The 26,906-nt window shown below is 35.3% G+C and overlaps 1 protein-coding gene across 1 annotated transcript in view; it reads left to right on the top strand.

Annotated features, from left to right (window-relative positions):
* LOC140163435 (DNA-dependent protein kinase catalytic subunit-like) overlaps positions 1-26,906 on the top strand; it is a 176,348-nt gene that overhangs the window by 87,008 nt on the left and 62,434 nt on the right. Inside the window, exons 52-55 of the mRNA XM_072186748.1 lie at positions 227-301; positions 1,636-1,746; positions 2,278-2,403; positions 5,105-5,203. Of these exons, the coding sequence (XP_072042849.1) occupies positions 227-301; positions 1,636-1,746; positions 2,278-2,403; positions 5,105-5,203 (411 nt within the window). The remainder of the gene's footprint in view (positions 1-226; positions 302-1,635; positions 1,747-2,277; positions 2,404-5,104; positions 5,204-26,906) is intronic.

The raw sequence follows: 26,906 nt of genomic DNA, 5'->3' as shown, positions 1-26,906 counted from the left end.
TTGTCTGAGGCAGTCAGTCTGACACCCCCTGGTTAGAAACCTTAGACCCTGGGGTGCTTAGTGGCAAGAATACCCCCAAATCCCTTTAAAAATAGGTCCACTTTGCATGACATTTAGACATAGCCCCCTCCTACCCCATGCTCACCCACAATCCTATACATACTGCATATGCCCATGCGTATAATTAATAGTTTCTTGAAATCTTACATTTTCTTTCCACTTACAGGCTATTGAGACTGACTGGGGAGAAGGCAATGTACAACAAGTAGAGGAAGATCTATGGGATGAATCAAGGCTGCATGTAAGAGATAAGTCTCCACCACAAACTTCTCGTAAAGTCTGCAAATTTGATTTTGAGTTGCAGTGCAAAATGTGCATGAAATTTGTATTCATACCGTAAAAACTTAATAGTTAGCATATGGGCTTACTATCGAGCACTTTTAAAACATGCAAACACAAAAAGCCCCATCTACAAAAGTGTAAAGGGTTTTGAGCAAATCATCAATACACATAGTTATATACAAACAAGTAAACCTGCAAATTTGTGTCTCAACCCCATTAGCTCAGTCGATAAAACACCGGACTTTGGTGCAATTTCATGTTTTCAGTAGCGCTCGATAGTAAGCACATTTGCTAACTATCTGGTTTTTACGGTATGTGCATAAAATGCCAAATTCAAGCAACCATAACTCCGCTTCTGGATATCATATGTTATAATAAACCCTGTAAAATGTGTTGTTAACCACATATTTTGCTGACATTTAGAATGAAATAAATAAATTGTGTCAAAACTATCAAATTGTACAGACTAAATCAAGTTTTTGTGGAGAAAGGCAAATTTTACAGAGCACCACAGGATTCCATGCTGCGAAAATCATTGGTCTTTGGCATGAGTCATAGAAAAGTTACAACTTTGATTGTAGTCATGAAAATTCCAGAAATAAATGTTAACAGTGAGAGGAATGATGCAGCATTCTATTCGAAAGAGTAGATTAGAAGTCAAACTTCTTGAAAATGAGTGTAAGTGAGAAATAGAAAATGTTGTGATTTGGTCATTAGAAAATTATAGCCCTACCAGACAGATCCCTTTTACTATAAGCCTCTAAAAACCAATATATCACCTGAGAACTGTGCTGTCTAGGCAGGTTTGCTTTTGGGATGATAGTTTTGGAAGACATGGTAACTGGGAACCATCTACAATGGAAATTTCAATTGAATGAACACAGCCTGACATAATGTGACAATTTTTTTACATACACTGCGTGATGTAGGCCAGCATGTGTGACTGTGGGTGCGCAACACGGAAGTGAATCCAACCATGCCAACACACTCGTGATTGGTTAGCCTTGTATCCAAGGTTGTGCGTTTGTGTTGTAATTTGAAATTTGCGATATACGATTGCGGTTGGATCGTGTACAGCTGTTGAAAGCTGTGTTCATTCAATTGAAATTCCAAGTATAGTAAGGCTAGAAAAATTATGAAAAAGTCTTGAAATTGCAAGTCTGTGGGAATCCTGAACTAACAATATGGGGTCAAAAGTGCTGTTACCAACATCATTAGTGACAAATGAAATTGTTGAAGATTTTACCCCATCCATTCCATAAAACTCTTTCTGACTCATTTATTTTATTTCAGTGTTGTGAGCAGTTAACCCAGTGGAAAGATCTAGAAGATTATGCCATATTGAATATTGATGAGCAAGACCCACCTGACTTGGAGAAGATATGGTCAGATCCGTATTATCAGGTTGGTATTTTTTCTTTTAATGCTGTTCCATTTTATGTAGTCGGGTAGAACTTAATTTGAGTGTAATTGAGGACTTGCGGTATGACTTACAATTTTAAGGAATATAGAATAAGAATCAGGTTCCCATTGAGCATCTTGACAAATTATTTGAGATATCCATGGTCAAAGTTTACACAGGGATCAAAATTCAATAATTCAGTAATATAGGATTCACATGGGTCAAAAAAAAAATTTCCCCTGATTTGGATGTAAAAGCTCTCAAAATGTTTGTCTTGTTATTACCATATTAAAAAAAGAATAGTTTGCATTATGTAGGACATTTTGTTAGTTTGCCCTATTGATGTTACCTGTAACATAACAAAATGGGTCAGTATACATACCCATTCACTCCTCCTGATTGTCAGCTATATTTCTGTGTTTCCATGGTAACAAAATGTCCTACATAGTGCAAACTATTCTTTTTATTGACCAATGGGATTAAAGTACTCATGTCTACTAAATGATAACTATTATGACTCATTTGATATGTAGGAACATTATCTCCCTGCTATGATGAGAGGCAAATTGAAGCAACTTCTAGAAGGCGGTGATGATGAATCTCTGCTACAGTTTATTGATGCAGCTATGCAGAATCAAGAGAGGAGAGCCTATCTAGAGGTAGGTTTGTGTATGAGACTGATTTGTGATGTATACATAAACTAATAAACTACAGACCAATAATCTACAGACCATTCACCAACTGGCAAAGGCCCTCATGAATGCAAGAATTCTCATTGCATACAAAGCACAGGGACTTTGTCTGTTGGTGAATGGTCCGTTTTTCTTTAGTCTATGGCTGTATATGGTGCATTGGTATTATCATAATGTGCAAGTCTACTTCTATTGCTATGGCAATTGAAATCAAGCTATTCCATTTAAAATGCACATTCCCCTGATCAATGACACTCCTATCTCAATTCCAGTTCCCTTTGTGGAAATAGATCCTTCGAAGTTGGTGCACCTAAACTATGGAACACACTGCCTGTAGCACTAAGAACATGTGACAATATCGCAACTTTCAAATCTGGACTTAAGACCCATCTATACAATGAGGCATTCAAAGAGTGACTCTTTTTAGTATTTCACTCTTTTTCTTATGAACTGTGTCACCATGTTGTTTTATTTTTCTTAGATCTTTTGAACTTGTTGTGTCAAGCGCCATTGAGCGTCGAAAGGCGGATACCGGCGCTATATTAAATCGTCATTATTATTGTTATTATTATTATTATTATTATATGGTCATTACAGGTGAATTCTTTTGCTTATTTTATTTTAAATTCTAACTGAAATCTGCAAAATGTTAAAATCCAGTTTAATTTTGCAGAATTTGATCCATATTTTGATAAAATTTTGCATGGATAAAAAATAAAATGATTGTATCTGAAAGGGTTTTAAAATTTGGTTGGAATTCTGGAATCTTCCTGAAGGAGGGGATGTGGTTTCAAATTTAATAGCGTGTTGCTTCTTTTTGTTTCAATTATAAATTATTAATTGATGATTTTAGAAAATCATGAAACTACAATATATTGTCAAAAAGTAAGATATTTGTTCAATTTAAGTTTAATCATACATTTTTTGAATACAACTTATGACAACATTTACATAGTTTGTACAATATTTAACATTAATAAGAAGATAAATACAAGATAAATATTTTATATATTGTGAAACATTATTGTGTTCGCATGTTACATATCAGCATGTACGAAAGCTACAGATAAGTTGAAGTAGTGAAAGTGGGTAGTCCAATTTTATTTCATTTGGCATTTTTACCTGTTACATTGAAGCCATTACCAACACAATCAGATTCAAAGTGTTGAGTTAAATTACCCCAGCAGCTTGGATATTAAAAGCAAAAGCATATATCACAATGGCCATAATGGGCTATTCCAGTTGACATAGCCATGCACCCCCCACCCCCTCCATGGAAGACATGACTTTAATCTACAGGGAGTGTGGATTTCAAATGGTGTTACCTGAGTTGGTGACCCTCATTTGAAATCTACACCCTGTGTGGAAAATTAAGGTCATGACTTCCATGGGGGTGTATGGACTTTAACTGACATAGCCCAACCCAATGGGGGGATATGCTCATGTTCATATCATCTAAAGGAAACATATCTGTGGCTTAAAAAATTTACTGAGGTTATGAGAAAAAATATGAGCTTTCTTCAGGTGGCAACATCTTATTTCATCGGATGAAATGTGAGGATGAGGATATCATTAAGGTCACCCACCTTTAGCAAATACAATTGATACATGTGCTCTGTCTGGTTAATGTAGGGGTGCATGTGTAGGTATGTACATTGAGACAAATATTACTTATTATTTTGAACATTCTTTCACACATTTATAATGTTTTAGTACTGTTTCAACTGTTTCAACATGAAACTTCTTTAAAACCTGTTGTAGAACATTATGATTACATGTAGTATTAATTTAATGCTTGCTGGGATACTGCCAGGATTCTGCTCAAAATTGGAACACTTGTTGGAACACAAAAATGCAGTTTACAAACAGTGCTACTTTTACACAAGTGTTCCAACCTCAATTATGATCAGAAATGTAGCTTGTACTTCTGATTTTGCTACAAAATTTACTTGATTCACAATGATAAGAAATGTAGTTTTCATTTATAGAAGGGTAGAAAAATGTGTACATTACAAATGTAGATGGTTGACCTTTTTGCTTATCACAAAACGCTGCTGGAGAGCCTAATGCCATCTGCTGCAGGTCTATTCAATACCCTTACACTCTTCCTGGCTTAGTAATGACACCATGATGGTGTGATGTAATTAACTGACTCAGGGGAGCTTGAGGGTGTGTGTGATCTACATCTACAGCAAACCAACTAAACTAAACCGCTTCAAAGCACCTATCATCAACCTCTCATCTTACTCTGGAAGAGAGTGTCGTTGAGAGTATCAACCAAGACAAGCCTAAGCCCCTGTTACATTGGCAAAATCATGCAAAATGAAATCAGTGTGTTTCATGTGGTATTATAAGTAATTTCAGCCTTCCAGCCAGCAACAGCAACAAGGCTCTAAAGTAATTTCAGTCTTCCAGCCAGCAACAAGGCACTTAATGTAGTGCCCAAGATATAAAACAAACCTCTATGAACTTTATAAGATGTTATATTGATTACAACTACATCTACATATGTGAAACAATTAATATACAGTCTTAACGATTATATATAATACAAGTCTTAAAAAGTTACAAGTTACAAAAAATAGATTTATATGAGTCATCTGATATAAAATCGTGGATATATGATAAAACCATCTTGATATCTTCACACCTTTTCTTTTCCACACAGGCCCGGCATAGTGAGGAGCTAGCAGCACTGTACACCATACAGGAGGATTATAATAGAGCCAAATTCTACATCAACAAGTGTATGCATGGATTCCTACAGGTGAGTCAAATGTGTGATGATCACTGACCATCATATTGTCACGGAGGTATAAGTGCGTTAGTGTTATAGACCTGACGGGGAAGTCCTCTTTTGGTCTATACGCTAGCGCCGCCTCTTAAACCCAGGGTCGTGGTTCGAGTCCCGCAGGACCGGAAGTGGCTCGAGGAGGCGCAGGATATTTCCGTGAGGGGTTTGTGACACAAATGGTGGCAGCGGTGGTTCCTGGTGTTTCTTAACACCAGGGGGATCACCCATCGGAAAGGGTTAGGCGTTCATAAAAATTGCTGGCCGAGTATGCCTTGTATCAAGGATGACCAGTCTGGCCGAGTATGCCTTGTATCAAGGACGACCAGTTTAAACAGAGGAAGTAAGGCGCGAGGACGCGCCTTACGAGGAGGGGGAGCATGTCACGGAGGTATAAGTGTGTTAGTGTTATAGACCTGACGGGAAGTCCTCTTTTGGTCTATACGCTAGCCGCCGCCTCTTAAACCCAGGGTCATGGGTTCGAGTCCCGGCAGGACCGGAAGTGGCTCGAGGAGGCGCAGGATATTTCCTTGAGGGGTTTGTGACAATATTTTAGGAGATAAAGTATAAAATAACTTTGCACAAAAATAATTGATTACTTGTGTTTAACAGGATAAAGTGATGGTGATCTTTATATAACAATTACAGTGATTTGAGCCATTGGATAATGTTACAGCTAACCATCACTGTATGAGGTACAATCCACCATTCCACCATTATATACAAAATGGTCCACTTTTCTGTAAAAAGAAAAGGGATGTTTTCTGCATCAGTGCACAAAATTCAATACTCTGACAGTGGATTTTCTAGGCCCATGTGCAGCAATGATCCACTGTGCACAGATATTCCACTACCAGAAGTTCTGTGCAAGTGCCACATGATAGCAGTATCGGAATTATTTTCTGGTAGAACTTCAAGTGCTTACTAACTCAATAATTAAACCCTATGGGCACTACTGCTTTCCTTACAATGCCACTGATTGGTTAATTACATGATATAATCATCTGAGTAACCAATCAAATTAGATCTTTTCGATCTCTTTAGCAATTTTAAGCTTAATCCCCAACTGCACTATTGACTATTCATACCATATCCTCTGATTGGCTCAAAACATGATATATAGCCTTCTTTGTATCCAATCAATATAACTCTTAGAGGTACATAATTTAGCTGGTAGTGTCAATGGGGTTAATAGATGATGTAGTTAATGGGTGGGGTTAATATTTTATGTTATTCTATATCAAATGAAATAGATTTAAAACAAAATGATACAGCCATAAACTAAATAGATCCAGACTATCCGCAAACAGCCAAAGTCCCTGTGCTTTGTATGCTGTGAATTCTCACATATTCATGAGGGCCGATTGTTTGATCATGCATGTCTAACAATCATGCTAGTGTTGTGTGCCTTCGCGTATACTGCGTTGGATGTCTTTGCGTTTACTCGAAAGACAGTAAAAAATACGCGGAGTGTGCATATTAGTCTGTCACACTTCATGGAACGATCGCCCTCATTAACGAATGATGCTGGGACTTTGGCTGTTTGTTGATCTGTAGATCTTTAAAAAAAGGATACAGTTATGTTGGTGGCGTCTCTTGTACAGACACTACATTAGTCAGTTTCTTATCCATCACAATGCTCATGAGTGTATACAGGAATGGATTAATAGCTGAATTGATAGGTAGAATCAATGCTACAGTCCATGCATACACTACTGGGTCAACAACAATAACCTCACATTGGACAAGAATACAAATAAGAACTAACGGCGCCCATGTGCAGAAATCAGTGAACACAATGGCGAACATCTTCACTGCTCTACGGATTTCTTTCTTCTGATTTTGGCTACTACCAGCTCTGTTTTCCGACTTTTTTACGGTGATGAATATTTGTATATATAAAAAGGCAACCAGAAAGAAACAAGCAAGGTTGATACATATGAATGTTATGATAGAAAAGTATGTTGCCGGTTTTTCGCCTATTTGTTCAGATTTTTTGTAAGAGGAATTTGTAGTTGTAATGAAACTATTTATGTTAAATATATTGATGTTGATCCGATCGATTTCATTGTAGACTTTTTCAAACCCTATGGTGATATCAGTTTTGGTGATTTCAACTGAACTGTTGCTAGACTTGTGTATCGGTCTTCTTACCATTGGAATACCAATGCACACCTCCGACACCTCAAATACATCAGACTGTGGTCCAGAGAAAATAGATATACCACTAAGAAGGATTCCAATAATCCAAATGACCAGTACGCATTTCTTGGCAGAGTTGATTTTCAACCGATAGGCACTGAATGGATACTTGATGGCTTGGAACCTGTCAACAGTTATCAATGTTATTAGAAATACGGAGACTTCACTAGATAATATTGACAAAGTACCAGCTATTTTACAGGTTGGACCATTTATCCACTTGAGAGCATATGATGGAAAGTAATATCCATAAAAAGCATCCACTGAAGCCAACAGAACCATGTTGACACCCATCAGGAAATCAGACACGGACAGATTAAGAATGAGAAAGCTTTGAACTTTGTTGGATTTTTTGTCCTTTAACCGAAGATATATGACAAATGTATTGAAAATGACAGCAAATATGCCAAGAATCCACATGGAGACTCGTAGCAAGATGTCATCTAGCATTCTGTGGCAGGTGAGATACACTGGTCGAGGCTGCTGGGAGATGCAAGTGGTCTGCGTTGCAAAGCAGCACGTTGCTGCTTCTTGTACTAACAGGAGCGTGGAATTTTCCAAGCCTTTGAAAGACGACTTTGTAACACGATTGAGAAAATTGTGTCTCAAATCTAAGATTTCCAAGTTCGAATTGTGAAATAATTGATCACCAAGATTTGCAATTTTATTATGAGAAAAATTGACAAATTTCAGATTTGTTAGATTTTCAAAGGTTCCACTTGGAATAAAAGAGATTCTGTTCCATTCCAAGTTGAGGTTTTGAATTTTGGATAAACCAGCAATCATGTTTCCATTGATAGCTTGCAATTGATTGTGTACTAATCTGAGAGTTTTGAGATTGTGTTGGTTGGTAAATAAACCAGGCGGCAACTCACTGAAGTGGTTATTACTGAAATACAGAACTTGTAGATTGTGTAGTTCAGCAAATATTCCATTTGGGATTTCAAGGATGTTGTTGTGATCCAGTGATAAGAAAAGAAGAGAGTGCAATGATGTGAAAACATCTGGTTCTAACTTCCATATTTGGTTATGATTCAAATCTAGAACTGTCAGATTCATATGTGAATTCAAGAATGACAATTCTGTGAGATTGTTATGAGAAATGTTTAAATACTGCAACTGGATCAAAGAGGAGAGGGTATCATCAGGTATGGTAGTCAAGTCATTCCTGCTTATGTCCAAGTATCTTAAGAGAGTCAAGTTGTTGAAAAGGCCGTGTGGAAGTTCCACAATCCGATTGTGATCAAGATAGAGATTCTCAAGTGATGTTAGAGAACTGAACAGGTTGTCAGGAAGAGCAGACAAAAAGTTGTAGCTCAGATCAAGATCCTGAAGTTGACTCATATCTTCAAAAGTATTTGATGGTAGAGAACCTAATTTGTTGTTCTGAAGGTGAAGCCATATCATGTTTGTCAGCCCGTTGAATATGCCAGTTGGTAAGAATGTAAGGAAATTATTATTGAGTATTAGGAAATCTAAAGACAGAAGACCAGCAAATGTATCCATTGGTAATGCGTTAAGTGTGTTATTGTCCAAGTATAATCGCTTGAGTTGACGAAGATTGTGAAAAACACCTTTTGGAATAGAGTGTAATTTATTCCCAGTAAGAAACAGCCTGTCTATATTGGTCATATTATCAAATAAATGTGGTGTTAATAGACTTATTTGATTTTGCTCTAAATACAACCTTCTTAATCGAGTTTCACCACAAAATACTTCTGCTTGGAAACTTTTAAGTTGATTGAAAGCAAGAAATAATTCATCCAGTTGAACCAGATTACAGAAGATGTTTTGGGGCATGGAAACAAGTTTGTTGTTGTGAAGGGCAAGTTTTTTCAAGGCACCCAGTTCATCAAAAATTCCTGTTTGCAGCGTGGCGATTTCATTATTGTTCAGTAGTAACTCCGCAAGCCTGGTCAAGCCATCAAATGTCCCCATCTTTATGACTGATAATGTATTGCCATGCAGGTAAAGCTTTTTCAGCTTATACAGACTTTGGAATGTGTCATTTCGCAAAGAGTGAAGGTTGTTGTACTGAAGATGCAGCTCATCCAATCGATACACATTATCTAAAATACCACTAGGCAAAGTTTGTAATTGGTCATTATTAAGGTGCAGTTCCTTTAGTCGGAAAAGATTGCCAAATAAGCTGATTGGCAAAGAGGTTAGTAGATTATTGTTTAAGTACAGCATTTCCAGATTTGCAAGATCTTTGAAGGTATCATTTGATAACGATTTCAGTTGGTTGCTGTTTAGACGTAGTATCTTCAGTTGATGCAATCCTAGGAAAACTTCCGTTGGTAATGATGTCAACTGGTTGTTGTGAAGATACAGCTCTTGTAAGGAGTCTAGATCACTAAAAGCATCACTCGACAATAATGATAGATAGTTGTCATTTAAAAGTAGTTTCTCAAGGTTGACGAGTTTAGCCATCACTCCACTTGGTATCGACGAGAGCCGATTGTTATCCAGGGTGAGATATTTCAGTTGAATTAGATTTCCAAGCAGACCCAATGCGAGTGATGTCAATGTGTTCTGCTCCAGATGAAGCACTTCCAACTGGATAAGATCCATGAAGGTGTTATTCGGCAGTGAGATCAATTGATTTCTTTGAAGGTACAATTCTTTGAGTTGACTTAACCCCACAAATGCATCCTCAGGAAGGGACTTAAGATGATTGTCTTCAAGATGAAGAATTTGTAACTGATCAAGCCCACTGAAAGCACCACCTGGCAATGATGTTAAACTATTTCTATGGAGATCTAGTTCTTCCATTGCTATCAGGTCATTAAAGACTGCAAATGGTAGTGATATGAGTTCATTGTTGTAGATTTGAAGCTCCTTTAAATTCACCATCCCATCAAATGCCCCATTTGGTAATAAGTTCACTAGATTATCGTACAGCATCAAGCTTTCTAAGTTTTTTAATCCACTGAAGGTACCATTGGGGAGTGTAGAGATACAATTGTTATAAAGTCGAAGCTTCTTTAAGTTAACCAATCCTTCAAACACACCCAGTGGTAGTGTGGTCAAATTATTATCATACATATATAATGCTTCTAAGGACATTAACCCATTAAATACATCACTTGGTATTGAGGTAAGTTGGTTGTGATAAAGTTGCAGTGATTGGAGTTTAGTCAAATTTTGAAACACACCAGACGATAGTGAGGATAATAAGTTATCATACAGGTACAAGTTTCGAAGTTGTTCCAAGCCTGTAAACACACCAGAGGAAAGTGAACGGAGACGATTTTTCTGAAGGAACAACTGTTGAAGCTGTGTGAGTCCATCGAATGCTCCACTCTGCAGCAAGACCAGATGATTTGTATTTAAAAATAGCTGAATCAATTGTCCCAAATTGCTAAATGTTTCTGTTTCAAGTGTAGTGATTTTGTTTGAATACAGCCATAATCGTTGTAAGCCATCCAAACCAAAGAAAGCATCGGATGTTATTTTCAACAAATTTTTCCCTTCAAAACTTAGTCCTCTAATATTAGATTCATAGATCAAAAGATATGTTGATTCTTCCTGCAGATTGTGAAGGTCACACTTTGACACAGACCATTTTCTGTAGCTTAACGTACATGTACACTCTTTTGGACAGTCAGTGTCAAACCTGACCCTGTAGCCTGAACTTCCATAAATGACTCGATCGAATTGAGTGGTGTTACATTGTTGTTCATTCAAGTTCTCCACTAAAGATTCATTGGCAGAAGAATTGTGACAATTGTGGTGTCTTTCTGATATATTCACTGCTTGCAATCTCATATTTGTTGAAGTGTGGTGAAAGTGAATTGTGAATTCTTTACCGAGTGCTACAGTAAATATACAAGGTGGTGATGGTGAAGGCAATAGCGTGAACTTTTTCAAACAGTCATTTGTTATATCTAATCTTTCAAAAAATATGTAAGAAAATATGTTATTTTCATGTGAATTTAGCAATTCTATAGATATTATGGTGTTGGCATCTGTTACTGAGAGGTCTATTGAGCAGTATCCATGTGTAAGGGTTGCATTTGGTATAATTGTTACATCTGTTGTAACATTAGCTTTACTGATGACACACGGGTCAATAGATCGTGCATCTATGGACCAATTCCATAGCAACAGAACTGCCAATACATGCAGAAAAATGGCAGCCATTTTGTTTTTTTGGTTTTTTTATACAAATTATTTAGTAAAAGTATTGCAGCTTGCTTACTTGCTTATGGACACTCTTGTAACTGGAATCTTATATTACAGTAAATATGGGTAATGAACTGAATGTAAGGCAGAAATTTTGTGTGATTTTTATCTGGAAACAGATAATAATATTGTCAATTAACCCTTAATATCAGATCATAGAGCCTGCTATAATCTTGACATTATGCCCTTTAACAAAATATCCTACTATTACATCAATTAGTGCAATTAGTCTCTCATCTGATATAAATGTCACCGGATATCACCAAGGACAATCAGTCACTTAGTACTGTATATTTCAGTATAATTATTTTTGTTGTTAGTATTTTGTATTTGCAACTATTCAGGATAGTTTGTGATTTCTTTAACTACCTGCCAATCTAACATTGCCTCTGATTGGTCAATTACATGATATCTTCATTTTAATCAATGGAGTTTTGCAAATAATTCATCCCAATTTTTTGCATGGTGAAATTATTGTAACAATGTTGCTGAATGGTCCCATTGATAATGAAAACTTCTTTTTGACCAATCGGCAGGTAGCTCTCATGGAGTTAATTCGCTGATAGCTATACATTAAAGCCTTGGTCAAAGATATTTGTGCAGGCTTTTAAATTGGTTGTTATGAAATTAAAGTGAAAATAAAATTTCACCAATATTTCCCTCTGCGCAGTTGACTAAATGTTCATATCGTTGAACTTTGTCAAACGGTAATTAAGATTAACTTCTCACTCAGAAACAAACCATCCATCATTGGTGTATTTCTGTGAGTGAATGCTTCTTATGATATAAGTAGTGATCAGTTATATAGTTAGCACTACACAAAAATATACAAAGTACCATTGGATATCTGACAGAGGCTGACTAGGCATCAACCATAATGTTTATACTCATTTGAATATATAATACAATATGTCAAATCACATTATATATTATCACATAATTCAAATTAACAGACATGAAATTAAACCTGAGTGACCAACACACACAGGATTGCCCAAAATATTGTGCCAAATTTTTGGTAAATGTTCAGAAAGTCGAACCTTGTAAAGTCTCAGAGAAACTTATTAAAAAAGGTTGCCCATAAATTGTTGTAGTCCTTTTGAAGTTGCATAATTAGGCCACCAAACTGCAGGTTGCTAACACCGGCAAGAGATTGTATCAATCAATATTGGTTAGGTTGATTCTAACCAAACCTTTAGGTACTACTGGCTGAGATGACAAGCTTCCCAAAGAATAGTTTAGGGCTCAAAATGGCTCAATGGCAGCAACTCAAAAGCTTCTCATATATGAGATTGCACTGTAGCTGTGTACTTCAAATCAAACGTTTAATCATTCAAGTCACAGAGAGAATTCCACGATGGTCATTGTATTTTTTCAGCAGAAGGCTGTAGTTGTATTGTTCAGACGTCAACATCACAATTTCAGCTTCCCATAGCAAAATCACATACAGAGTACCATGATGATCGTAGTATTTTTTAGCAAAATGCAGTAGTAGTAGTATTCAGACTAATGTCTTGTTATCGCTTCAATGTCAAAATTTCATACAGAATGAAGATTCGAGCTTCCCTTAGCCAAGTATTGTTTGTAGCTGTGTGAATCAGGTCAAACATTTAATCATTTAAGTCACATACAGTGTTCCATGATGATCATAATATTTTTCAGCAAAAGGCAGTTGTCATCACTTCAACATCAGAATTTCATACAGAATTGAGACAAAAGCTTCCCTTATATGAGATTATCTTGTAGCTGTATAAATCAGATCAAATTGCTAATAAAAAAGGCACAGAGAGTTCCACGATGATCATAATATTTTTCAGCAAAAGGCTAATATCTTGTCAGCTCTTCAACATCAAAACTTCATACAGAATGATTGAAGACTCTGAAAAAGAAAAGATTGAGAAAAAGAAGACAACACATTAAGAGCTATCACAGTAGAATTGGTCACCTCTACCATAGGTCCAGTTTAATATGCATTGTCAATGTTATTTTCTTACTGGGCAAATTTAATTAAAATGCTTTTAAACTGCAACTGTGTATACATTCCTTGTTATTAAATATGTGATATTTGACGAAATGGGAAAATTTGTGAGTCAAATCAAATCAAACTAGCCAAAGGCTTTGGGAACCATTGAAAAAGATCTATTGCATTTTTAAAGCACTCAAGCCTTTTGTGAATAAAAGCTGTTGTTTGGTTTCATTTTCTATTCTGTTTTCAATATTGCATTCCTTATTTGATTAATAAGTAAAAAGTTGATGTGAGTCTGAATTGCCTTTTTTTCCATATCGGTCTGATTTTTTCTTTTTCCCCTCAAGGTCATCTGTAATATGTGATGGATGGAATGTGAAGCTATTAAATGAGCCATTTCAGGTGAAATCCATGCACCTAGTATGGAAGACGAGACCCTCTTACACAGGGGGTGTGAATTTCAAATGGGGTTACCTGAATAGGTGACTCCATTTGAAATCTACACCCCCTGTATGGGAGATTAAGGTTGTATCTTATATATGGGGCATATGGAATTCAACTGGAATAGCCCATTTTTCGTTGTCATGTATATATAAACTTGATGGGCACTTTTGTTGACAAAATCTTGATTTATTAATGTTGAGTTCCTTAGCTATAGCTGCATGATTTATATAAATCCATTAAAGTAATGCACTGAGATTTCTAATGACAAGCGACATACGCATGACTTGTTTAGGTTAGTGAAAGTGATTTCAATGTAATAAAATTAACAAGGAAAGTCTGTTTTTATTTAAATGATTTAAATGAATTTAATTGAGAAAAAAATAATCTTGCTCATTTATAATTCATGTACCAAGTTAAAAAAGGGCAGTGACTTATAGACAAATCAATTCCATGCATTAAGCCATCTCACCTGAAATGTGAAATGATGCAGTCTTTGCGGGAATTTTAAACTGTGTTCCATCACCTGTGCGACAAAAGGATGCTGAAAGTTTACAATGCAATACAATATATGATTGATTTTGAAGCAGCGCTTTTCCACCCAATTGGGCAGTTACAACACCAGTTTGGTGCGGATGGCTCCCAGTAATGGCAGAATGAATTCTGACCATCACTTGGCTCGTCGGATTAGTGTATAGTGTGCTATGCACACTCAAAATGCCTAGATTTTGATCCACAAGCCTCAACACATTCTACGACCCACATCATTCCATTTAACAACAACTCAGGGACTTTGCTGCTAGCAGCAGACACCTTAGACATTCCACAATTGACCTTTGCAGCCAGGATCAGCTCCAGATTTCTTGCGGGTTACAACGAGACAATTAGCAGCAAGTGCCTTGTCCAGGAGAATTTCAAGCTTACTAAATTTTAACACAAGAGCGTACTAACCACTGCCAGGGTTTGAACCTGCAACCTCTCATACCATGGTAGTCAAATGTCGTATTGATAAACTTGACTGCTTTCTAACAGTCAAAAGTTATCTTAAAAGTGCTTAAAAGTTGTCTTGAATACATATGTGTGTTTTGCTACGGAGAATGTCTTGCAATTTATTTCAGACCTAATCGTTTAGCCCCATTATACTCCCTCGAATTACATTAAAATTTAATGGTTTTCATTTTCTTCCTAGCTTCCCACTCAATTTTGACAAATTAGCTATCTGCAGGATATCTCTGAAAGAAGTGAACTGCTTGCTTTTTTTTTAGTATTTCAATTTTTAAACTAAGTAAAAATGAATTATTTATGCAAAAATAATAAGACAGCTGTCACACACTTTTATGAATTTTGAAATTGACTACAACTTGATGTTTGTGAAATATAAGACTTTTATGATGACAGTCCATTTTGAATCCTGTCAACATAATTTCAATACTGGCATCAATGAGCTGTATGGAATGTGTCAAGCACTGGGTATTCAGTGGTATTAAGGGCCATACAGAATCCAAGTATCAGGGGTGTGATTTGTCTGGATTTTTCCAGATTTTTTGTGGCCAAAATTTATGCAATTTTATTGATTTTCAGCCTGTTTTAGGGTAGTTTTGCCTAATTTCACACTGTTTTTCTGGATTTTTTACTATTTTCAGGATATTTCAAGCTTTGAATCAGACCCCTGAAGTATTCAACATAAAATATTTCATGAAACATTGAAACATTTATAACGAATGTTTGCTGAATCATAACAACCTAAAATTCATCAAAATTCAGCAATAATGTATGATCTTATATTATGAAATTGGTTAATATTTTTCAAACCTGATTTTTGTAATGTTTACACATGTGTCCTAACTTACCCCTAAATCAGCCAAGTTTGTTGAGTTTGTTCGATGTTGTATTCAGTGATGAAGCCCCCCATAGAACTCCATGTTAAACAGCCAAAATAGCCAGTGGGGTTTCTTCACTTTACCTTGTTAAATTTGCTTAAAATGTACAGAAACCTCTCCTGACAGTTATTACTTTTTTGTTTTAGTATTTTGAGTAAAGAATAACAATATTACAATTTGATGGAAATTATACATTATGGCTTTAACAAGAAGTGAATACTTTAGGAGATAGAACTTGCTCAGCTCTCTCAGATCGTGATGTCCAAACAGCGAGCACATCAACATGAGCAGAGGCAGGCAGCACCGACAGTGAGACGTGATTGCTTGTGGATAGCATAGCAGTTCTAGTAGGAGATTGTCAATTAAATGAGAATTTGTCACCCTTTTTATTAATAAAAAAGTTACCAAACAAGCAATAAAGATGTACATCATGTATGGAAAAATTATTGTGAGACCAATTGGATGGGATTTTTTGGAAAATAGCCTTTATAATGAGCCATTAATTACTTTAATATCTCATCTACTGGATGTCCAGTATAATGGGCATTAAAGTGAAAAAAATTATTTCATTTATCCATCAATCATTGAAAGGCTTTTGAACAATAAGAACTTTTTATATACCAAGTCAATTTCAGTAATGTCATAATTAAAGGTCAATTTGCAGAAATGATGTGTAATTTCAGCAAATAATTAATCTGTCCTCCCTCCATGTAACTTAGTGTTTGCTTTGCTTAGTGCTGTTAGATGTAGCACAGGCTCTGTGTTGTACTCTGATACCAATGATGATCCAAGATATTCCTTGCTACACTCGGTGCTCACTTTGCTCGCTATACATTGTGTAGGAGATTAAGGTCATGTCTTCCACAGGGGTGTATGGTTTTCAAGTGTACATCTTGTGTAGCAGATTAAGGTCATGTCTTCCACAGGGTGTATGGCTTTCAATTGGAATAGCCTAATATCAGTCTCTGAAAAGATGTAACCAATTGATCCACACATTATAATTTTGCACACTGCATTCATGGCTTTATTATTAAGTTTGAAGATAATTTAATGATATTTTGGAGAAAGGATTTGAGTATTTTTAGATTTCAATAATTACGACCATGACCTAAAATTCTGAATGATATCAGATTCTCATCATAAATTTTAGTGTGCTATTCTTGCTATTACTTGGGTGTCAGACGTTGATTATTTTTTTGGTTGCTATATTTTTTGAGTTGCAATTATTGTGTAACTCATGAGCAAAAGTATCATGGTAATTTTGATCGGTAGAAGATCTTTGAAACCATTTCCGGCAATTTTTACAATAATGACAAATAATGTAAATCTATGATTAACTCTCTTTGTAAATTTTCATGACAATATTCAGAATCGGCATGAAAAATGCATTAAAATGAGTACAAACAAGTCTAGTATTGGCATTATTCATTTCAGTTTACCCTTGGCAAAATTGGCACTGGCACTCCAATATATTTTTGGTGGTCACCTTCACCACCCCTGCATCACCATATTAGTTCTAATACCCTGAGTGTGGTTTGGTGGAAAGTGCCCTGTGTAATGTGTGTGTTGCCATCCCCCCACCACCACCACCCACCCCAGCCGCCAGCTGAAGTGGAGTAACCCAGCCTGTGGTACAATGTATTTGGTTGGATCAGGATTAATTAAGATCACAGGTTGAGTTATACCTTGTGTTGCATGGAGTCTGTTATGTCAAAATGCATCTGTATTTTTTTTAGCCAATATTGCATTTTTTATGCCTTAAAGTAGAAGTAGAAAGAAGACTGTGTATTCAATAAAGCCATTGCCTGCCTATTTCTTTACTGGTTTCAATTAAAGTGCCCAAATATTAGGATTTTGAATGCTTCTCTTAGAGAAGCATTCAAAATCCGTTCTCTTCTCACTAAAAATTGACCAATTTCAAGGCTACTGTGTTAAGGTGCTCATAATACCGTTTGTCTGAAATTATGGCAAACCAGCTTTGAAAAGTTGCATTGATTATAAGAAAATGTTATGTCAGGTGTATGTAATAAAGATTTTATTAAAAAAGCATGAAGGAAAATGAAATATAGGTACGGTTAATGGAAATAAATGTGCAACTAGCTTCCTTTCTACCTCTGTACTTCATAAGGCATCTGATTAGTCACATGAAAAACAACAGGGACAATTTTGAAAGCTTTGTTCCAGGCGTGTGGCATATAGGTTTTTGGTCTTGATTGTCACAGCATACAAAAACACCCTAAAAAATGCATGTTGTTAGCCCTTACTTCCAAAACTTGGTCAAATATTAATATTTGACTTTATTGCCAGTTAAAACGAGCTAACAGATTAGAATATAGGTATGTTTCATTTGGCAAAACAAGATAATATTATTTTAATCCAAAAAATTAGTTCTGTAGGGCCTATGTTTCTGAAATCAAGAGTAATTTACATCAACGAAGTGAAATATTGTATTATGCAGTCTCTTGTTGTCTGTGACATATTGGATAATTCTAAAAATACTAAATTTATTAGAATTTCAAGAAAATAATTCTGGCAGTAGTACCATGAGTGAAATATTTTACACTCTAAAAATAAACATCTTGGATCAAAGTTTATTTCACTGTAATTTTGTTTATTTTATTAGACTAAAATTATCCCCAAAGTCAGGTATTTTAATTTTCCCTCACTCCCCACCCCCCTAGCATGTCCCCTCCCCAATGAAAACACCTTTGCTCACCAGAAAGATTTTTGGCATTGCTACTGGTTCTTTGACACATATAAGTAAGCTCATATTTGAAAACAAATTTGATTTGTAAAATCACTTGAATAATGATGTACCACTTTGTACCGTTCGCAAAATTGGAAATTACATTTATTGAAAGTGTTTAAATTGTACTTTTATTCATTTTTTAGCTTTTAAAATGAATGAGTATTCTGATTTTGTTATAAATATATATTTATATAATACTTTGTATTTTCATAATCAATTTTGCCATTAGCTCTTTATGGGCTATTCCCATTGAAATCCATACCCCCTATGGAAGACATGACCTTAATCTTCCACATGGAGTGAATTTATCTACACCCCTGTGTGTGAGATTAAGGTCATGTCTTCCATAGGAGGTGTGTGTGTGGATTTCAATACAATTCAGTTTCTGATTAAATTTGGAAGTCAGTAACTCGCCATATATAGTGAGCTTCAATAAATGGTCAGTAGAGCTCTTTCAATAAGATGGTACTTGATTCATATTTAATTTGGTTTAGAAGTACCAATTCAACAATTCAAGTATTTTGTTGGCTTGAAAATATCCAATTCTGAATCTATAAGCAGGCCCTTACGCAGGATTTTTTTTGGGGGTGCGGATTTTGAAAGAGTCCTTTTTTCCAGGAGCGGGGTAATTTTGTGAAACGTGGACCTTCTCCCAAAAATTGTGACCTTTTTTGACCAAAAAAGCATTAAAAACCTGATTTTTTTGTGCTCACAATGCTTGCAAATTGGGATTATTTGGACTTTTTTATACTTTTGCAAATTGGGGGTGCCCTCATCTTATCTGCTATGCAATTTGAAACAATCTGAAATGTTTGATAAATAAAGGTAATGCACAAAATTGCAATTTTTGAATAATATTTGCACAATCGTATGAGATAAAACCTTTTTTTCTTTATTTAGCCTAATCAAGTAGATCCTTGATCAAAGTTATTGTTTTAATAATTAATTTGGTTGGTCAGAAGACATCAAGGAATATTTACTTACCTTATTCCTCCTTACTGAAGGTAAACTTGCTATATTCATATTACAAAGACTATAATCCTTGGATTCGTATTATATATCATCAATGGCTTGGTTGAATCATTGCACACTATCCCTGTGTCCCATTTTCACTACTTAATGTCACAGTGGTTGAACAAGTTTGCAATTCTAGTCACCATATGCCTCACATTCCCTCTGTAAATATGAACAAGGCTCCTTTGAATCTACGCAAATATTCTTGTTCATACTGAAAATGTTACTTGTGTCTCTAAGTTTCTTTGATGAATAAAAAGCAATGATATATTTGTAGAGCAGTCTATATTGCATCAATAGTCTGCAGCGCTTGATCTAATCATAAGCTAGGCACATGTATGTGTAGTAATTTCTGGCATAGAAGTCTTAATGCTCTGCGTGCTAGCCATAGGTTTCAACATAACAAATTCAAGTTTTTGACATATTTTCTCAAAATATCATGAGCTATCTCAAGAACCACTGAACCAATGCTAGGCTTGTTTGTACTCATTTTAATACATTTTACATGCTGATTCCAAATATGGTCTTGAAAATTTACAGTTCTGAAATTTTTTAATTAAAAAAAAGTGAAACTTGTCGTCTGCAGTCAACACCCGCAGAGAGAGAGAGTTGATTTCAAAACATTTATAAATTATATCATATCAGTTGCACAATATTTAATCAACTGTACACAAAATATTTTAAAGTGGGGCATATAAATTCCTTGATAATTCATGATTTGATTTCTCTTTTTTGTATGCTGACGTCTGTGCAGTGCAGAATGTAAGAGTTCAGTGTTCACTATGCAAACGAGAGGCAGCCAATATGCACAAACATCCCAAGTAGTCCAGTAATAGATTTAGTGATTATATTAATTTTTCTTATATGCTAACTTTGATAGAATCCAAGATGTGACAGTCCACAAAGAAGGTATTAACTTGCATCCAAATATTAAAGTACCAACATCCATGATATGAAGTCAGTAATTATGCTGATATTTCTTATATGCTGACTTTGGTAGAATCCAATTCTTGACACTCCACGAAGAAGGCATTCAGTTGTATCTAACAAGTACTAACATCTCTGGCGTTAATTATGCTGACTTTGGTCAAGATATAATAGTTCACACAGTAAATATTCAATGGTATCTGTGTAAGAACAAACATCACTTTTATTGAGTCAGTGGCTTGACAGGTCTGATACTGCCTTTATAAGTAAGCAGTATACAGTATTTCACAGTTTATTTTCATATCCTGGATTTCACATGGTTAAGAGCCGAATATCACGACAATGATACCAAAATAAGTTGGCATTAACAGCAGCTTATATTGGTGATGAGAAACAAAATGCAGCAATGATTGATATGGTAAAATAATTTGAAATTACTTACTACATAATCCTCTTTAGCACTGGTGTATATCCAAGTCATATGAATACATGTCATGGTGTTATCTACTGTAGATAGCATGATACATTTCATACTTAATGCAGGCAAGTTTTCCTCACTCTAAAGAAGTACAGTGCAGTTTTATGCCACTATAAGCTGACTGTTGATGGCTCCACTGGTGTGTATGCTGCATGGATTTCAATTTTGCATTAAATTGAACAATACACCAATCACAGGCGTTGGTTTGTAAGCTATGAAAAAATGTATATGGCAAAGTTTAATATCACAACAATGAACTTTAATGATGTGTTGTGCACTTTAGTACCATAGCTGAGCTTAGATAGGTATAAATATTAAATTGTTTTATAATGAGGCTAAAGTGAAGTGACTATTCCTTGCAATTAGAAAGTGAATCAGTCCATAAGCAGAAGCTTTTTGGTGAAGTAAACTGTGCCATCAGGCTATGAAATAAACAAACTGTTCTGTTCCAGAAGTAATCTGAAAGTAAATTGTTGCATAAGCCAGTTTCAGTGTAGTGGACTGTCCCATAAGACTCGGGTGTATTGGTGTGTGACGATGCGAGTTCTAGCCCCAGCGCAGTCCCTGTGTAATCGTCCTGGTTACCCGTACGAGAACACAGGGAGCTGATTCTGGCTGTGATGGTTTATTGTGGTATGAATAGTGTGTTGTTAAGGCAGCTGTGTACTCTAGACATTGTTTCTTTCGCGAAATTGAGTTTTTTTTTATATGTTTGTACTTTGTTATGTTTTTTATAAATACAAGTAATGAAAATCCAGATTTATAAACTCCAACTGCAATATTTTAAGGATTTTATTTCACTATTCCACTCGTGTTTGAAATTTAAAAGGAAAGAAAATCTTTGTTGTACCAGCAGGGTACATGCGCGCAACAACGCATCGCGTTGCGTATCGCGATATTTGGTAACGCACAGATACGCTACGCATACGCGAAGCTTATCTGCATGCGTGGCACATCTTATGGAAACACCACGGAAGCACTGATTTCACAAAACCTAGCGGTCAAATGGCTCCGCTTTTAGCTGATAAAATGTGATTTATTTCAAGTTCTTTCCCCTGATTTAAACATCAAGGTATGAATAGATTTCGCCCAAACTTTTCAAGGGGCTGTGGATTTACCCGATGTTCACGTAATGTAAGGTAGAAAACGAGAACTGCCGATTCTCCTGTAAGCTTCGATCAAAGTGCAAAATGTGACCACTTTAAACTTCAACGGCCTTTATTTCAATGTTCATTTTCTCGGTAAAATGACGATTTAGGTACATACGATAACTCAATAAATACAGCATCTATATGTAAGCAAATATGATCATCGTAAAAAGCATGATTGACTTAAGAAACGGTTTTCTCATTTTTTTATATTTTGGTCTATTTCCAATTTTAGGCATCATTTTGTGCAAATAGGCAGTTGTGAATTTTAAAAAGTTCATTTTGATGCCTTATATGGTCAATATCTCCAAAAATAAGGCCAATATCTAAAAACTAAAAAAAACTTTTTTGGAATGGTGCCTCAAGATTAAGAAAAAAGCAAAACAAAATTTTTGGAAAGAGTGTTTTTTTGTTATGATGTACCGAACAAAAATTGCCAAAAATTCACTTTTTTGTGATTTTCTTCATAATTGTTGTTTTTACACCAAAACTGTACTTATATTGAGATTCATTGATGTCTTGCCTTTATAAAAATGTATACTTTTATATGTCTTGCGTGAATAATTACAAAGTTATGGCACTTTTACTACATGCGTATCTGAGAGTACACAGTTACCTTAAATGGTATATATGGTGTGTCTTGAGCCACGTCAGGGAATCCTTGGAAAGTGTGCTGAGGCTTGTGGGTTTGTGGCAGTGCATAGTGCACTATAAATCAGTGTACTTTCTTATATATAGAAGAAAGTGACTTGTTCCATCAAGTTGCGAAGTGATGTTTGGTGATGCGAGTTTGAACCCTGCTTAATTGTCTCAGTTACCCGTATGAGAACTCGGGGAGCTGATCCTGTCTGTGATGGTTTATTGTTTTAAATATCGCTCTTAAATGTTTTGTATGGTGTGTCTTAGGCCACATCAGTGAATCTTTAAAAAGTGTGCTGAGGCTTGTGAGTTTATGCCTGTGCATATCACACTATATACCACTGCACAAGTGCATTGTTCCATCATGTTGTGAAGTTATGTGTTCAATATCCAAGGCACAGTGAGCTATGCTATAATCAATCTGAAAGAAAACAGTGTTTTATAATTAAACTGAACTGAAGTGAACTGTTTCATAAGATGAAGTGAGTTATTCTATCAAGCTGAACTGAAGTGCACTCTTTGAGAATAATAGCTTAACTTGTTCAGACTATAATTGTCAAGGCAAAATGAAGTGAAGTGAACTGTTCTATAAGCTGAAGTGAGCCATTCCATAATTAAGATGAACTGAAGCAAACTCCTTGATCAATTTAATCAAACTGTTTGATAGTTATGGTGTAGAGAAATGAACTGTTCCATATTCTGATTTATATTTTCAAAGTTAATGCAACATATCAAAACTATATAAATTCAATGCAGCTGATCTCATATATTTTATTTGTTGAAGTTGAGTGAAGTGATCTGTTCCATATCAAGGTCAAGGATTAAGTGAATTAGTCCATATTCTAAGGTAGTATCATACCAAGCCACAATCAAATTCTGTCTATTGGTTAGCCTAATGCTCTGCATGCTAGCCATGGGCTTCAACATAAAAAGTCCAAATTTTGAGATATTTGCTTAAAATATCAAGAGCTATTTTAAGAACCACTGAACCAATACCAGGCTTGTTTGTATTAATTTAATGCATTTTTTATTCTAATTCCAAATAATGGTCATAACAAAATTTACAATTCTAAATTTTTTTGAATTTTTAATAAAAATTTGAAACTTCAACTGAAATTGTCTGCAGTTGACACCCGTGTGGAGAGAGTTATATTTATCTAATGGCTGTTTCCACAGTGAAGAATTTGATCTATATCTTAAAAACATTACCTACAAAAAAGCAATTTCAATTTAAATGATGACAAGACAATAGTGTCTGGTGATGTGGAAACATTCACAAAATTACAGATTGTGTGATGGTTATTAGCCCTCTGCAGACGGGTGTCGACTGCAGATGACAAGTGTCAATATGTCTTTACGAATTTCAGAATTTTACATTTTCATGACCATATTTGGAATCAGCATAAAAAATGCATTAAAATGAGTACAAACAAGCCTAGTATTGGTTTAGTGGTTCTTGAGGTAGCTCTTGATATTTTGAGAAAATGTCTCAAAACTTTGTATGTTGAAGCCTTTGGCTAGTATGCAGAGCATTAAGACCCTGTAGCAATGCTTGATGGGAAGGGAATCTGAGCTATGAATTGAACCCAATCAAACTCAAATCTAGGCATGAAAATTGTCAGCGTTTTAGCTGATTTCAGTGTTTTTTTGTTACTGTTTTAATTGTTTTTCAGCCTATTTCTAAATCAAATTCACAGAAAATGGTAAAAAACATGTTTTTCAGTGGTTTTTTTCCAAGACCAGCTTTCATGCCTGCAAATCATTTTCATTATAAAAGAACCACAGTGAATTCTTCCAGGCACTTGCCTTCAAGATGAATGGATGCATGAAATGCTCAAACTGGTTCAAAATTGCAAATTGTAAATAAAGTATCAGTAAAACCTATCTTGTAAAGATAGCTTACTAGATAAACTCTACCCCGGCAAAACAATTCGTGTGTTGACTATTTGTGGTGATCTCAATATGAAAAATCCTTTTAGGCTGGCCTAGTTGTTGCATATAAAAGCATTTTCCATGAAAAGCGTAAACTTAGTATAACTGGTTGTGAGCCAAAGATGAATAAATATGAACAGTGTTGGTAAGGTTCAGACAGTGCTTTTGTTTGCAAATAAGAGAATTTCTACCGCGTTAAATATGGAGAGTTTCTTCATGGGAGTTGCTCTTTGAATATAATGGAATTTCTATGGAGTTACTCGATGATGAGTTGAAAAATTATATACTTCTCTGGGTTGATAGGATGAACAAATTTTAATCTTTACCCAGAACAGCCAGCGCACATAAACATTAGGGAAAAAACAGTGCATCTGGCCGGATTCAAACCGGTGACCTTTGTATTACTAGCACAGCGCTCTAGCCAATTGAGCCACAGAGGCACACTGTAGAAGCGCGGAAGGTATTAGGTCTGAATGGTGTTCGTCGTTATATACTTTTTCAACATTTACGTTTATGTTTTTAAAAATTTATGCCACTGTGTGACATTTTAAGAAATTGGAGGCGCCCGGTCTGCACTTTCTGCAACTTCAACCAATGCAAAATTTGCGTTTTTGAAGAAATGTTTTTTTGATTTTAGCTGAACATTTTTAGAAAATATGTTTGCAAAAATAAAAAATGAAAACCTACCTTTCTAAATTAATCCAAAAAATTGTTGTATGCTTAACATTTTACAGAGATTGTAATTATATGAAAATGTAGGCACCTCTGTGCACTTTTCTAGAGTTTTTATTTGTTTTTGCATTATATTTAACATTTTGTAAACATAATACTGTAAATGTGACATAAATGATCCAGATATTTACTTTTTCATGGAGCTGTAGCTAAGTAAAATAATGTCAATTAAATGGATTGATATTTTAAATGAAACCAACACTTCGATATTGCTCCAACTAATCTATTTTCTGACCAGCATTTTTAAAACATAATATCATTAATTTGACATATTCATGAACCAGGTGTGTACTTCGGAGCTAAAGCCAAGTTCAAATATTGACATACACTTTCAAAGTCAATATATTTAATATAATTATTTAGTCACATCACAAAATATTGAGAATGGTGGTGTTATTAACCGTTTGGTTATAACCAGGCCTGATTATTCCCCGATTTAAATCGGTTTCCGATTTTTTTCTACTAAAAAAAAATAATAATAAAAAAAATAAATAATTTTTTTTTTTTTTTTTACATATCCGGAAGTGGATGATGATATTTCATCATAAAAAGAGCAAGAAAATTTTTGTTAGTGGGGAAATTAAGGAAGTGTTAATTACAAACTTTTTAGGGGTTGCATGCATTAAAAAAAAACCCATACAATTATATGCCTCAGAAACCCAGTTTTTACCCTCTGCTATGGCTAAAACCCAGGAGCTTCAAGGGGCTTCGCCCCCTCGACCCCACCGGAGCCCATAAGCGGGCCCCTGGATCCACCGCCGTGAGGGGTGACACTACGGTCGCCAACTTAAACAAAAACAGATTTTTTTAGGACCACAATCAGGCCTGGTTATAACACACTGTATATTTTATGTTAAAACATGTTTAGATCATTTGTAATATTCTTAATCGTGTGACAAATGGGGTCAAGTATTCTTCGAAACAACAACAAAATGTCCTTACAATGATATGACATCAACATCTGAAAAAAAATCATAATAACATGTTTAAGCGACACAAAAGTCACGGTGTATGGGGTGTTTTTATTAACCCAATCATTTTGTCTTTCAAACAAAGATGACAAGCCTATACACATGGAATTTTAAGGATTTTTATAAAGGTAAATGTTTTAAATAATACTTACAACAAATGTCAATTGCAACTACCGCTCTAGATTTTACAGGGATAATAGACCATCCTGGTGTTTTTGTTGGTTTTCTTTAATAAGAAACCATGTTTATCAATGAAATTCCTGGTTCCTTGATCGACAAAGCAGCTGCTTTGATCAATGCCAATGCCGCATCAAATCATGTCGCACTTCACCTGGATAATATGTCTACTCTGCGATCATAATAGCGCCATCTCTTCAAAAGCATTTTTAGAAGACATAAAGGCATTTTTATT

The sequence above is a fragment of the Amphiura filiformis genome, chromosome 11 (assembly GCF_039555335.1).
Source record: "Amphiura filiformis chromosome 11, Afil_fr2py, whole genome shotgun sequence".
NCBI classification, from domain to species: domain Eukaryota; kingdom Metazoa; phylum Echinodermata; class Ophiuroidea; order Amphilepidida; family Amphiuridae; genus Amphiura; species Amphiura filiformis.
Note: the sequence above shows the minus strand (reverse complement) of the source record. Positions and strands in the feature narration are given on the sequence as shown.